Source organism: Pyrus communis, chromosome 6 (assembly GCF_041283825.1).
Source record: "Pyrus communis isolate YQ-2024b chromosome 6, ASM4128382v1, whole genome shotgun sequence".
Lineage (NCBI taxonomy): Eukaryota > Viridiplantae > Streptophyta > Magnoliopsida > Rosales > Rosaceae > Pyrus > Pyrus communis.
Window position 1 is genome coordinate 10256509 of NC_142570.1, and position 13674 is coordinate 10270182.

A 13674-nucleotide genomic window follows, 5' to 3' on the forward strand; every position below is an offset into this window, starting at 1 on the left:
CAGTGTTCTTAAAACCCGCAGCAAAGCGCAGGCATTCATGCTTGTTGGTTACTAAGTAAAAAAATAAAGTCTATCAATTCCCTTAATCACTATATTTTGGTAATAAAATTTTAATTCATCCCATTTTTAATAACAGCTATAGCATTTTGAAGTATTTTTCTTTCTATTTGATATATATTATACGTTTACTAATTAGCTGCCTCTTGTTCTAGTGACTTTTTTCCCGTTCTGTTGATTCATATACCCTCTTTCGTACGTAAATGTAAAATATGCATTACCCAAGGGGTATATATATATATTATCTATTCATTGCTTACTAAGATGGGATTCAAATGGAAAGTTCTTGTTTGTTCCTACTTGTACATGCTAAGTTCCTCTAAATAATCGAAAACATCTTTGTCAACGAGCATCGGTCTTAGACTCTTAGCAAATAAGAAAAGCCATAGCTTTTTCCAGAAGGGGTTTATCATATACGTACACGGTCATGAATGATCCTATGAGATTATTAAAATTTGGAAAGGTTGATTGCTTTGGTGTTTTACCATAATATATTAGAGGTTTCCAATGCAAACTTTTACGCATGGAAGACCTATAAAACACAGCTTGCGTATTAGAAAACGAAATTAACCCAAAAATCAAAATTGATAAAGTGCAAGAATTTATAGAAAACAATAAGAAGATAGGTGGTTTATTTTATTTTTTTTGTCATTGTAGAGAAAGTAGGAGTGGTCTCAATTGAAGATAAGATGAGAGAAAAATCGGTTAAGGTGGTTAGGACATATGAATTGAAGATCTACATATATTATGGTTAGAAAATGCGCTTATGAGATAGATGCTCAGGGGTAAAAGGGTAAAATAAGACTTAGGAAGACTTGGAAAAAGACTTAAAAAAAACATGGAGTACTTAGAGCTAACAAAAGACTTAGCATAAAATCAAGCGTAGTAACGTTCTAAAATTCATGCAATCGACTCCACTTAATGGGATAAGACTTTCATGTTGTTGTTTCTTCTAATTAACCTCCCAAGTCCCAACCCTTTGATATTTATTACCAAGAAAAATATATAGGGAACTATTTTTTTGTCTTGACAAGGACAAGAAACCAATTGTGGATTAGTCTCGTAGTTGTAATAGTACGTTATCCCCATAGCTCTGAAAAAGGTCAAGGGATATAGAGTGGAGGACAACCTAGGCCAAACTTTCAAGGGTTTTATAGGATTATGTCCAATGTCGATGAATTATTGTAGTCGATTCGTACTTTAATTATTTCCATGGACTGATATATAACAAGAAATTCGTAGTCTACCATATATTGAATTAGTGATCAATATCCGCACAAAAATAAATAAATAGTAATTAATATATGGTTAATAGGAGATTATGCTTGCTTAACAACTAGCTATAGATTAGGACCTCCTACCTAATCTCATAAAGTTATAATATGTCTTTGTGTTGACTAAAGAATTGGATTTAGGGTTTTAAAAATCTCCAACAAACATCGACTTAGGTTTCCAGAATCACTAGAAACATGCGTGTAAATGGTTGGTGCTAATCAAACTTCTTGCCCAACAATTTCTGCATTTGACTGGGAATAATATATAATATACTTACACACACACAACAGGCAGCACCGACTTAAATATCACCAACTTTCTCTTATGACAAGATGAATTTAAACTAATTACCTCTTAAGAATTGTTGTCATACACAGAACTGTGCACCGCATCTCTCTAACTACTGTTGACCTTTCCATTGCAAAATCTCTAACGTCAGGAAACACAAAGAGCATCGAAAGAGATCATACTAATTTATGTCACAACTTTTTTGATTAATTATTCATGTTGAGTCTCATTTTCATTGTGAATCTTACTGTCACAAATAAGATATTGAATCTACCACTTAGTTGCTATCCATAACTTAAAATTTATCCTTGATACATGTAGGGCTCGTTTGGTGGGTTAGATGAGATTGAGCTGATTGGATTGAAAGATACTTGTAAAACAGGATATGTAAAAGGATATGTTAGATAATCCACTCTTTTGTGGATTTAAAACCCATCATGTTTGGTCATGTCCATCTCACATTTTAATACACAAATAATGGACTGGACTCAAGTCCATTTTAATTGATCACAACCTATCTTATTCAGTCTACCAAACAAAATCATAATGTTATTGATATGATAATGCAGCCTAAAAATAAGTTAAAAATTGGGCTAGTCTACCATGTTTACATTTTTTTTTTTCATTGAGCATGGGCTTGACATGAAAAAAGTACTCAAAACTCGAGTCCAAAACCTTGTATAGACATGCCAATTTGTGGCTCGTTTAATTGTTCCTAAGCTGGACTAATGTTCTTGCGTGCCATCGGCCCAATCGCCTCTTACTGGCAAAAGAGTACATTACACTGATTTCGTTTTTTCATCATGGTAAAATTTTGGAAATGTTATATGATCTTATACACTTTTCTTTTTTAAATAAACCAAAATTTAAGCAATTGTCATATCAATTTTATGAAATAATTAATTTGTCATATCACTCTAATTTCGTTAAATTTTCCATCCGAAATAAGTCATGTACCTTGTCACATCTTGGCCCGGGCGGGACCACTTCTCGGGCCCAACTCCACCATAGCACAATATTGTCCGCTTTGGGCCTCGACCACGCCCTCACGGTTTTGTTTCTGGGAACTCATACGAGAACTTCCCAATGGGTTACCCATCCTGGGAGTGCTCTCGCGCGCTACTCGCTTAAATTCGGAGTTTCGATGGAACCCGAAGCCAGTGAGCTCCCAAAAAGCCTCGCGCTAGGTAGAGATGAGAATATACATATAAGGATCACTCCACTGGGCAATGTGGGATGTCACAATCCACCCCCCTTAGGGGCTAGACATCCTCGTCGGCACACTACAACCAGGTTTAGGCTCTGATACCAAATTGTCACATCCCGACCCGAGCAGGACCACTTCCCGGGTTCGACTCCACCGTAGCACTATATTGTCCGCTTTGGGCCCCTAGCACACCCTCACAGTTTTGTTTCTAAGAACTCACACGAGAGCTTTCCAGTGGGTCACCCATCTTGGGAGTGCTCTCGTGCGCTACTCGCTTAACTTCGGAGTTTTGATGGAACCCGAAGCCAGTGAACTCCCAAAAAGCCTCGTGCTAGGTAGAGATGGGAATATACATATAAGGATCACTCCCCTGGGCGATGTGGGATGTCACAATCCACCCCCTTTGGGGCCTGACGTCCTCGTCGGCACACTACGACCAGGGTTAGGCTCTGATACCAAATTGTCACATCCCGACCCGGGAGGGACCACTTCCTGGGCTCGACTCCACCATAGCACGATATTGTCCGCTTTGGGCCCCCAACACACCCTCACAGTTTTGTTTCTGGGAACTCACACGAGAACTTCCTAGTGGATCACCCATCATGAGAGTGCTCTCGCGCGCTACTCGCTTAACTTCGGAGTTCCGATGGAACCCGAAACCAGTGAACTCCCAAAAGGCCTCATGCTAGGTAGAGATGAGAATATACATATAAGGATCACTCCCCTTGACGATGTGGGATGTCACATACCTGGCACATAATTTATTTTCAAAGGGTATTTTGAACATTTCAATTCCCTTTTCTTAAATGGACACGATTGATCACATTGAATTCTCAAAGTTTGTTAAACTCCATGTTAGTGAGCCTAATGTATTTTTTTAGTAGTTCACCATAAGTTTTTGAAACAAATTTGATATGTTTTTTTACTAGCTAAATTTTTTAGGTTCGTGCTAAGAGAAGTAGATAACTTGTAAAAAGGAGATTAAAAGTTCAAACCAGTTTATTTCCCAACTCCTAATGTACATATATTTTTGTATAAAAGTAAAGAAATAAAAGAAAATGTGAAAAGGGTCTAAAAGTTCGAAATAACCGTGAGCACAAACTTATTTTGGATAGAATGAGTAATGGAGTTAGAGTAAAATGATATATTAATGATTTCAAAAAATTAATATGACAAATCACTTAAAATATTAATTCATATATTAAATTGAAAAATACATAAAGTTCATATGACATTTCACAAAAAAAAAAAAAAAAAAAAAAAAAAAAAAAAAAAATCTTTCCTTCACCTCGAAATTTTCAAGAATAAAAAAGGATATACTGTTTTGGATGTAACCTTAAGCATGACTAACACTAGTCATCAAAAACTCATCCCAGAAGACATATAAACTGGGACCCAAAGGCACCATGCACATTGGTCCCCTCCAGTACAAAGACAAAAAATCCTTGCTAGGAAGGAAGCACCTAACATTATTTCCAGAATTTAGTCGGTTCATCATGCCCTTTTGTGTCTACCAATCAACCTCTCACAACATAACAAAACATGCAAAGGGTCCCCTCCCCATCTGCACCACATAAAACACAAGTACATGAAGCACTTTGAAAATTGGCATTTGATTGACATTGCTAGATGGGAAAGCATGAAACCTCCTCCGTAAAAAAAAAAAAAAATGATAACAGATGGTTTTTTTTTTTTAAATAAAAAAAAATTGGTGTGCAGTTATCATTTCTCAGAATAAAAATCTAAAACTGTTTTATTTGACATTTTGAGGCTCAGAGGTCTACTTGCCTGGAATTTGCAAGCAAGAAATTAGTTGTCATGGCAATGGCTCAATTTTGCTTCTCTGCTTGCTTGTGTTACAATTCTTGCTTTCCAAGAAATTCAAATCTTTCTCTCACACTTCTGTCCGGTTCACCTAAACGTAAGCCACTAGAAAATGGGGTGCTTAGTTTCAACACAATCCAATGCCGTGTGAACCATAATGGGACAGTTGAGCATTCTGATAATGGGTTGTCTAGCTTTCCCGAAAAGCATTTGCATGGAAGGTCAGCTAGTGGTTCGAAATCTCCACCTCCTAGGCCTCGCCGGATAATCTTGGTTCGACATGGGCAGAGTGAAGGAAATGTAGATGAGAGTGCTTATACAAGAATTTCTGATCCAAAGATTGGACTGACAGAGAAGGGGTTGGCTGATGCTGAGGATTGTGGGAGGAGGATAAGGGAGATGATTGAGGGGGACAAAGCGCATAATTGGAAGGTCTACTTTTATGTATCTCCTTATAGAAGGACAGTCGAAACATTGAAGGGTTTGGGTAGAGCATTTGAGCGCTCAAGAATCGCCGGCATGAGAGTAGAGCCTCGGCTTAGAGAGCAGGATTTCGGTATGTGCCCCTAGTATCTATGTTTATCTCTTTTTCCATGAAATTTGAAGTGATTTGGATTTTGTGACATTCTCCCATGAAAAGGGAATTTTCAGGATAGGGAGAAGATGAGAGTAGAGAAAGCGATTCGCATGCTTTATGGGCGTTTCTTTTATCGGTTTCCTAATGGGGAATCTGCAGCTGATGTTTATGATAGGATTACAGGTATAGTTTCCATGTAGTTTTTCACTTACTGATCACTTTGAATTCGACCAAGAAGTTTTGAGACAATGAAGTGTACTTGACTTGAGCAGGATTTAGAGAAACACTAAGATCAGATATCGATATAGGACGATTTCAGCCACCGGGCGAGAGAAATCCAAACATCAACTTGGTGCTAGTTTCACATGGTCTAACGCTTAGAGTGTTCCTCATGAGATGGTACAAATGGACAGTGGAGCAATTTGAGAGGCTGAATAACTTTGGTAATGGAGGCATGGTTGTCATGGAAAGAGGCTATGGTGGAAGGTATTACTCCTCTACTGCATTGTAGAAAATAGAAATCTATGTTTGTGACAAGACGATATTCTAACCAATATTACCTACAAAGAGGCGAATTCAAATTAACTGCAACGAGGCGGGGACACTGCCCTGGCCAACTATCCTAACATACACGGAGAAATCTATTTTCCGTGGCAGAGGAAAGTAAACTGAATCCGTTGCATTTTCCATCTCGCACTCTCTAATATCTGCAGGTACAGCTTGTTAATGCACCACACTGAAGAGGAGCTAAGACAGTTTGGAATGACAGATGAAATGCTCGTTGATCAAGAATGGTAAAATCTAGAAAACCAAATCTTTTCATTTTTTTCGGAAGTTCTTTACAGTGAGTTCTCATTACTTCTATTTAGCACTCTAACCCTGAATTCTGGTTACCTCGTTGGTTTCTGATTTAAGGCAAAAATATGCAAAACCTGGGGAGCTGAACTACGATTGCCCGATGCTAAATTCCTTCTTCACCCACTTCGCTAATGGTGACGATGATGGTAATCGCGCAGCCGTTAGCCTTGGAGCTGATACATGAAAAAATCAACAACACCCTTGATGATATGCTAACTGCTGTAGATATTCTTTGGTATATGGAATTGCAAGTAAACTTTCACATTGTTTTTCCGTACCAACATTATTTTTTCTCCTTTCACTTTGACATGGTAGTAAAGAACAAATTCTGTAGAGCTTCAATCTTTACAAAGAAGTTCAAGCAAGGACACTCAAATAAGTATAATATTGTGACCCGAAATGTAAAAAATTTGTAAATATGAAACACGATTAGCATTGATATTATGAAATTGTGGGAATCAAACATGACAAAGGAAGCAAACCGGTTACAGAAGTAGAGTTGAATGGAATTTGTTTTTAATATTATCTGTCAGTGGGCCGGAGTTTTGCTGATTTGATTGGGAAAAATGGAAAAAAATATGATAGAAAAAATGGAGAAGTGGGGTATCGATCCCCATACCTCTCGCATGCTAAGCGAGCGCTCTACCATCTGAGCTACATCCCCTTGTTAAGCACAATGATCATCCTTATATATTACATATTATCTTTTGAACAAAAGATACCATCTACACCAAAACCATCTCCAACCCTCAGAGATAAAGTTTAAAAATTTAAGCTATAAGCCAGAAACTGTTTTTTTTTTTCTTTAACCTTTATGGCTTAAAATTTTAGCCCAAAATTATTAAATAATGATTTTAACCTAATTTATTTTATGAACATTTTAATCTAAAACTATTTAAATTCCGATAAGTAATTAAAAATCATACAAATACATAGGTATTTATAAAGTTTTAAGTTAAATTTGATTTAAATTATTTTAGACATTAGATTTAATTTTGGGCTGTCAAATCTTTTTTTTACCATTAGATTTGATCTCATTTGATTATAGCTGTTAAATTATAAGTAACAAATAAAAAAACGTTTGAAATATGACAGTTTGGTGGGTCCTTAGGGCTTATTTTAGCCCAATGGTTGGAGATGGTTTTTTTTTGGGGGGGGGGGGGGGGGGGGGGGGTTGGTTTAAAGCTTATACTTTAAGCTTTATCCTATGGTTTGGAGATGGGATAAGGGGTGGGGGAGTTGACTAAACCTCACAATGGCCTATCAATAATATCGTTCAAATTCACTTTTAGCGATAATCAAACCTAAGATCTCTCACTTACAAGTAAAGAGGAATACCACTAGACCGTAGTACTAAATGACGAGAATCGAATCTAAAGATCTCTCACTTATCTTAAGACTATTTTTTTCACTCCTAAGAAAATTTATAGGGTGGTGAATTATTAGCAATTACATCAAACACACACATATGGAAGCAGGAAGCAGCTGTACCCTGTTTTCATGTAGCTGACTTGAAATGTCGAAAAAGAGCATGTCATCGGATAATGAAAACAAAATTAACATTTTTTACCCAAACATAAAAATAAAATTAACATAGCATAAGCCATTATGTTTCTTAATTATCTTCTTCAATAGTTAGACGAAGGGACGGGCATTGCTGAAATTACAAAAATTTCATCCTTTTTATCTTCTCTTTCAATATACAACTAGCTTCTTGCCACATGCATGAATTGTTACACGTTCTCGTGTGTGGCTATTGACTCTTTTACATGCTCATTTTATAATCTTATGATGCTAGGATTATGTCAATCAAACTTTGTTCAATTAAAAAGAGGTCAATCAACTTTCCCCACAATTTACATGCATGGCAGGCGGCCCTTTTCTCAAACTTTTATCGAGACTTCAGACTCTGCGGTTTATGTGTGAATAACACTATTCAAATTTTAATATGATTATATTTTGTATCCCGTTAACACTTTTGCCCCGAACTCGAGACCTGAACCTTAATAAGACGAGTTTATCAAACAAAAAAAAAAACAAAATACCTTCAAATTTCATACTAAGATAAATTTGTATTCTTAGTTTTATAAATACTCAATGTAGCTGAGCTAAGAAGATAAGCAATGAATAAAATCGTTTGTTAAAAAAAAAAAGTAAATAAATAAACAAATTGGAGGGAGAGAGCACAGGTCCAAATTAAGTACGAAACCGAACAAAACAAAGCAATTTCCGATTTTTATCCCAAAAAATATGAACACGATCATCTTCCCAAACTAAACCTTAGGTACACATCCAGTCAAACTAATACATCATGCACCAACCTGAAAGCCAAATACGCCATAAGGGGCTTCCCGCCTTGGTTTCGAAATTAAGAAGATCAAAAGACAACCAAAATTAAGAACAAATGAGAGTATAGCCATCGGCACAAGGTAAAGAGAGAGCACGAGACAGACGTAAGAGCACCATTTTTCCGGCATTGTGTAATTGTTAAGTTCTATGAGTCTTCCATGGTTGCAGTTGTAGTCCGTAATGGCCGTGGTCTTTCCTGCTCGTCATTCCGCCTCCAAAAGGCCCTCCTCCACCAAACTTCAAATCCTCTTTGTATATTAGGGCAATCTTCACCGGAGTTCAAGAACCGATTAAACCAGGCCAGCAAAATTTCCTTCTGCCATGCTAAAGGCAGGGTGAGGATTGTGTTACTTAGACCATCCTCAATTGAGTGCCTGTCCAGGCCCTTCGACGCCCTCCTCATCCAAGCAAAATCATCGTAAAAAGGGACCAACCACGTACGTAAAAGCAAGAACCTCACATCCTTGGAAACCAATGGCTGCCCCTTTCCCAGCCCGACAAAGAGACGAGCAGTAACCCTGCTAATCTCGTATCTATGAACTGCAGCCACTTTAGAATGCGCCTCAGACAATTCAGTTTGCGATGCCCATGTTGCCAAGAACTCTTCAGCCATTTGTCTGTCAATCAAAATATCCAAAATCCAATGCAAATTATCCGCTTGCCTTGCAATCTGACCCACGTCTTGCAAGTCTGACTCTACTGCCCGAGAAAAATGGTGGCGAAGCAATTGCAAACACCCGTCACAAGCCGAGTACAAGGACTCTTTCCGGAGATCATTATGAGATGAATTCTCACGAAGCATCTTTGATACCAATCCTTTCATCTCACGTCTGGCCTTCTCATCTTTGCCCTCAAGAACCACATGCAGAAGCTTTACAAGAACTTCTTCATTGTTGTTACCCTCTTCAGCCCCATTGGCAACTTCGACAGAGATCCTCTTGAGTACTTCCCCTGCTCCGTTGCCTTCGAGGCGGAGCTCAAACATGAGTGATGCCACCTTCTCCTCTTCATCCTCAGCCCATGGGGCAGCTTCTAAGTATTCTAAACAAGATAAAACACCGGCATCGAATCCAATTGCTGCCGAAACCTAAAGTACACAGAACACCCACAATGCCATCATTCCCATAACCTGCATTTCCTTTTTTGCTTGCTATAACTAATCGAAAGTCAAAATTAAGAAAGAACGAACAAACATTGAATTCGAACAACTGGGTTTTTTTTCGAATCGAAAAAATGGATTTTAATCTATTTCCATTCTAATTATCTACCTAGCTACACTTTTGAAGCAATCAATCGTTAGCTGTAACACCACAGAAAAATAGAAACTTCAAAAACAAAAACCATAAGAATTCAAACTTTACCTTCAAAATTCCAAGCACTTTAGGAACATCCTCCTTCATCAGCCACCTCCTCAGATCCTTACAGTACATCAACCTCAAGGCCTCGATATAAACCTCCACGTCATCACAGTCTGCAATCTCCACATTGTACGGCGGCGACGACGACAGCGTCATCCTCTGTTGCTTGACCCACCTCTCCGAGAGCTTCACCGCGAAGAATCGACTGTGCGCGACGAGTATCTGCCGGTGCACATTCATCGATACGCTGAACCCATCTTTGGAGCTAAGAGTGAGCTTAATGTCACTGCTCGACGGGTCGTTGAACTGGTTCCCGGGACTCCGATTCTCCGTCAGCAGATCGGAAACCCGCTGCATCATCAACGCCTGCTTGTCCTGAACCAAACCCACATGGGTTTTGCGCCCGCTTGACGAACCGACGCCGTTCTGGTGGATCGGGAATCTCGGTTGGGCCATTTCCGGCTCGTTAGCCATTATTTCGGACAGTGTCGTCTTATCGGATTGCAGCGGCGGCGACATGGGGTTCAATAACCCGGCCGTGAGCATTGAATTGAACCTGCTGAAGCTGGAATTAAACGAATCTCTTTGACCAGAATGGCCATTTGTCAACGCCGGAGTAAAATCCATGACCGGAGAGCGACTACCCGGCGCGAATCGGATCCGGAACGAGGACGGCGAAGAAGAAGGCAATTTCCCAGATGGGTATGTCTGAACCGGGTCGGGTATATGATCAGGGTTAATGGGTTGCGCCAGGCGTGGCTTGGCGGAGATGGGTTTCGAGTCTTTTGAGGCGAAACAGCACCAGGTGTTCTCGGATGAGACAATGGTGGGCGGGCCGAGCTTTCGAGCAGGGTTGGGTGGGGCGGCGGCGGCGGCAGGTGGGGAAGATAGGGTGGTGGAGTCGCGGCACCTGCGGTGTTTAGCTCTGGTTTTGCTTGGGTTCGTGTGGGAATGGAGGTCAGTAATGTTAGCGCTACTAGTAGTTGTTGTTGTTGGGGTTGCCGCAGCTGCCATCAAATATTGAAAAATTGGAAAGAAAAAAAATATATAAATTGTCAAGGCTTATGTTTGCATTGTTGTCCTTTTGTTTCAGAGATTGGTACGAAAATTAATCAAAATTATGAAGTTTTTGGGTTTTTCATTTTTCTTTTGGGTAATGACAGAGAAAGTTAAAAATGGCGGTGTAAACGAAATGCATCAGAAGTTAAAAAAAGATGGAAAAAAGAGGAGCAATTAGAGGAGACTGAGAAAAAGATCGTTCAACAGCAGATGAGACATGAGAGAGAGAGACCTAAAGATCTTGGCTTTTTTTGGGGTGATGAAACCAAACGCTGGGGGTTTATGAGGTTTTTGAGATGGATGGGGTTTTTGGGTTTTTCAGACTCTCCCTCTCTTCGAGAGATTTTTTAATGTGATCCGCACACGAAATATTACACCATTTGTTATTATACAATGATGAGATTTGTGTGTTAAAATATTAATAACTTAAAAAATAAAATTTCTTATAATTATATAAAAACATATAATGTATCATCCGTGTTCGCATCATAATAAAAAATTCCTCCTTTTGTTGATGACTCCGCTGAGGAAGCTTTGGAATTGTCAGAATAAAAAAAGGGGGGAGAGAGATGGTGTGACACGAAAATATTGGGTAAAAATAACCAGACTTTCTAAGAATTCGTTAAGATAATGGATGTGATGTGACATAAAAAATTAAAATAATAGATCTTACATGAAAATGACACGAACACGACAAATATGACTCTTTTTGCCAGGCCTAATTGGGATGCAGAATTTATCAGAAATCTTGTGAATCATGTGATTCGTTGCTTGAATTGGTGTGGCAGTTGTGTGTGTGTGTTTTAGTCACTGTTTATTTCTTATTTGCTTGGTTTTGGCATCTGCTTGACTGCCCTCAGTTTTTTAGGTCAAATTGGGTGCTTCCATTTGTAAAAGGGAATAGATTTGTGATGATTAGCAATGGGTTCACCATGTCATAGAATTTTTGTTCGGTAGTTTAGCTAACTAACTACTTCGGCTTTTTAGACAATTTTTACCGTTGGGTTTCTTAAAATCAATGTTACAGTCAATCTTTTTACGAAAAGAAATGTTACAGACAATCTTTTTACCATAAAAAATGATACCGTCAATCTTTACTGTTTATTTTTTATACTACTAAGGGCTGGTTTGGTATTGCTGTACTTTGAAAAAAAGCTGCTTCTGCTGTGCTGTGAGAATAAGCAGCTGTGAAATAAAGCAGCAGAGTGTTTGGTAAACTTTTTTGTAAAAGTGCTTTTGAAAAGAAAAAAAAAGCAGTATTAGAGTGTTTGGTAAACTTTTATGTAAAACAGATGTGAAAAAAAGTCGGTTTTTCAAAGCTAGGTTTTGCAGCTTCTTGTTTTTGGCTTTTTTTCATCCAAAACTGTGAAAAAAAGCTGAAGCTGAGTGTTTACCAAACACAAAAACAGCTCCCAGCTTTTTTTGATAGCAACTTTTTTCAGAATCACCTCAGTACCAAACCAGGTCTAAGTAATATCATACTGTTGAAGAAAAATTACATATTCAAACATGAGTCTCATATATGGAGAACAATTTGTATGATACCAGTTTACCATTATGTGACGTTCTAGTTTAATAAGACAATGTCGTGTGGAAGAAAACTTACACGTAGTATTGTATTATCGAATTGGGAAAACACAGTGACGATGAACCCCATTCTATGTGAATATTCTTCTTAAATTGATGAGAAGTCATTTCTATACCAATTTTATCTTCTTGCACAATCCCATTTAGTTTTTATTTGTAAATTAAACAAATTGAGCCTAAAGACAAAAATAAACATGAAAATGCAGAAAGAAAAACTGAATTATGTAGAAGTCATGTTTTAGATTGCATTATTCAACCACTTATTGTTTAGATTTTTTTATTGGTAGGATAAATTATGTCTCTTTCCACAAAATGCATGCTACACTTGGAACCGAAAATGATTGAGAGAGACCAAGCAGGCATCTAAAATTCCCACTAAAAATGCAAAAGGAGTCTATATCATAAGTATTATCTCTTATTTCTTCCATTTTTTTTTCTTTTTTAAAGTTGTTAGATTGAATAAATTAAATAATATAAAGAAATGAGTACAAAAGAAAAAAAAAAAAAAAAACGAGAATACGGAGATCATTTCTCATTTGAAAACAAAAGAACAAGAAAACACATATGCCATTACTGTATTGTGTTAAAAGAACCTACAATTTTGTAAGACGATAAAGATAATTAGTGTAGAAGAAAGTAAAGTATATATCCATTAGCAGGGGATGAAGATGCCTGTGATCTGTTTCCAAGCTACGTGACATGAAAGTTTTGCTGTACATTTTGATTTGTCTTCAAAGTTTTACAGTAATGGAAGACAAAAAGGTGATTCGATTACTGTAACAGATATATACCATACTTTATATCATCCCAACTTATTTTGTTCTTTCTCTCCTTTCACTTTGCTTGATACCTTGTCATTTTGGGTTTCATGTGATGTTCCTCTCTCTCTCTCTTAAAATGCACACAAAATTTTCAAATTTTCTATAGCGTTTGACGCACCGTAGGTTTGTATTATGAAATTTTTAATCGTTAAATCTTTAGTAAAAAATATAATAATCAAGATCTAACAGTTAAAATTTCAGACTATAAGATACTTTAAAGCATCGTAGAATTGAATTTCTGCAAAAGTTCCTTCGAAAGATCTCATCTCATGGGTGCCACAATGAAATGCTATGTCATGCTCATTGCTAGCTGTATAGAATCACCATTCTACATATCTTCCCTATACTTTTCACACCAAAAACACAGGCAAGCAAGTAGGAAAGAAAGAAAGCGAGAGGATAGAAAACTCTTCC

General features: G+C 37.7%; 2 protein-coding genes and 1 non-coding gene across 5 annotated transcripts; 1 reads left to right on the forward strand and 2 right to left on the reverse strand.

Annotated features, from left to right (window-relative positions):
• The first annotated feature begins 4434 nt into the window (after positions 1-4434).
• Positions 4435-6350, forward strand: LOC137710850 (phosphoglycerate mutase-like protein AT74H). 3 transcript variants are annotated; one of them, XM_068449992.2, is made up of 5 exons: positions 4435-5207; positions 5292-5411; positions 5501-5714; positions 5942-6022; positions 6144-6350. In XM_068449992.2, the coding sequence occupies exons 1-5, from the start codon at positions 4646-4648 to the stop codon at positions 6268-6270; spliced, it is 1104 nt and encodes a 367-aa protein (XP_068306093.2). In that variant the 5' UTR covers positions 4435-4645; the 3' UTR covers positions 6271-6350. The 3 variants fall into 3 exon arrangements, with proteins under 3 accessions (XP_068306093.2, XP_088551877.1, XP_088551876.1); XM_088695751.1 differs by lacking the exon at positions 6144-6350 and having other exon boundaries at positions 4543-5207; positions 5797-5995; XM_088695750.1 differs by lacking the exon at positions 6144-6350 and having other exon boundaries at positions 4545-5207; positions 5942-6026.
• A 327-nt stretch (positions 6351-6677) lies between these two features.
• Positions 6678-6750, reverse strand: TRNAA-AGC (transfer RNA alanine (anticodon AGC)). Its single transcript has one exon. It is a non-coding gene; the product is annotated as a tRNA-Ala (tRNA).
• Positions 6751-8301: 1551 nt separating this feature from the next.
• On the reverse strand, positions 8302-11208 carry LOC137710947 (BTB/POZ domain-containing protein At1g63850). Its single transcript, XM_068450117.2, has 2 exons — positions 9797-11208; positions 8302-9522 (listed from the first exon to the last, which is right to left on the reverse strand). The coding sequence occupies exons 1-2, from the start codon at positions 10805-10807 to the stop codon at positions 8581-8583; spliced, it is 1953 nt and encodes a 650-aa protein (XP_068306218.2). The 5' UTR covers positions 10808-11208; the 3' UTR covers positions 8302-8580.
• Positions 11209-13674: the final 2466 nt, after the last annotated feature.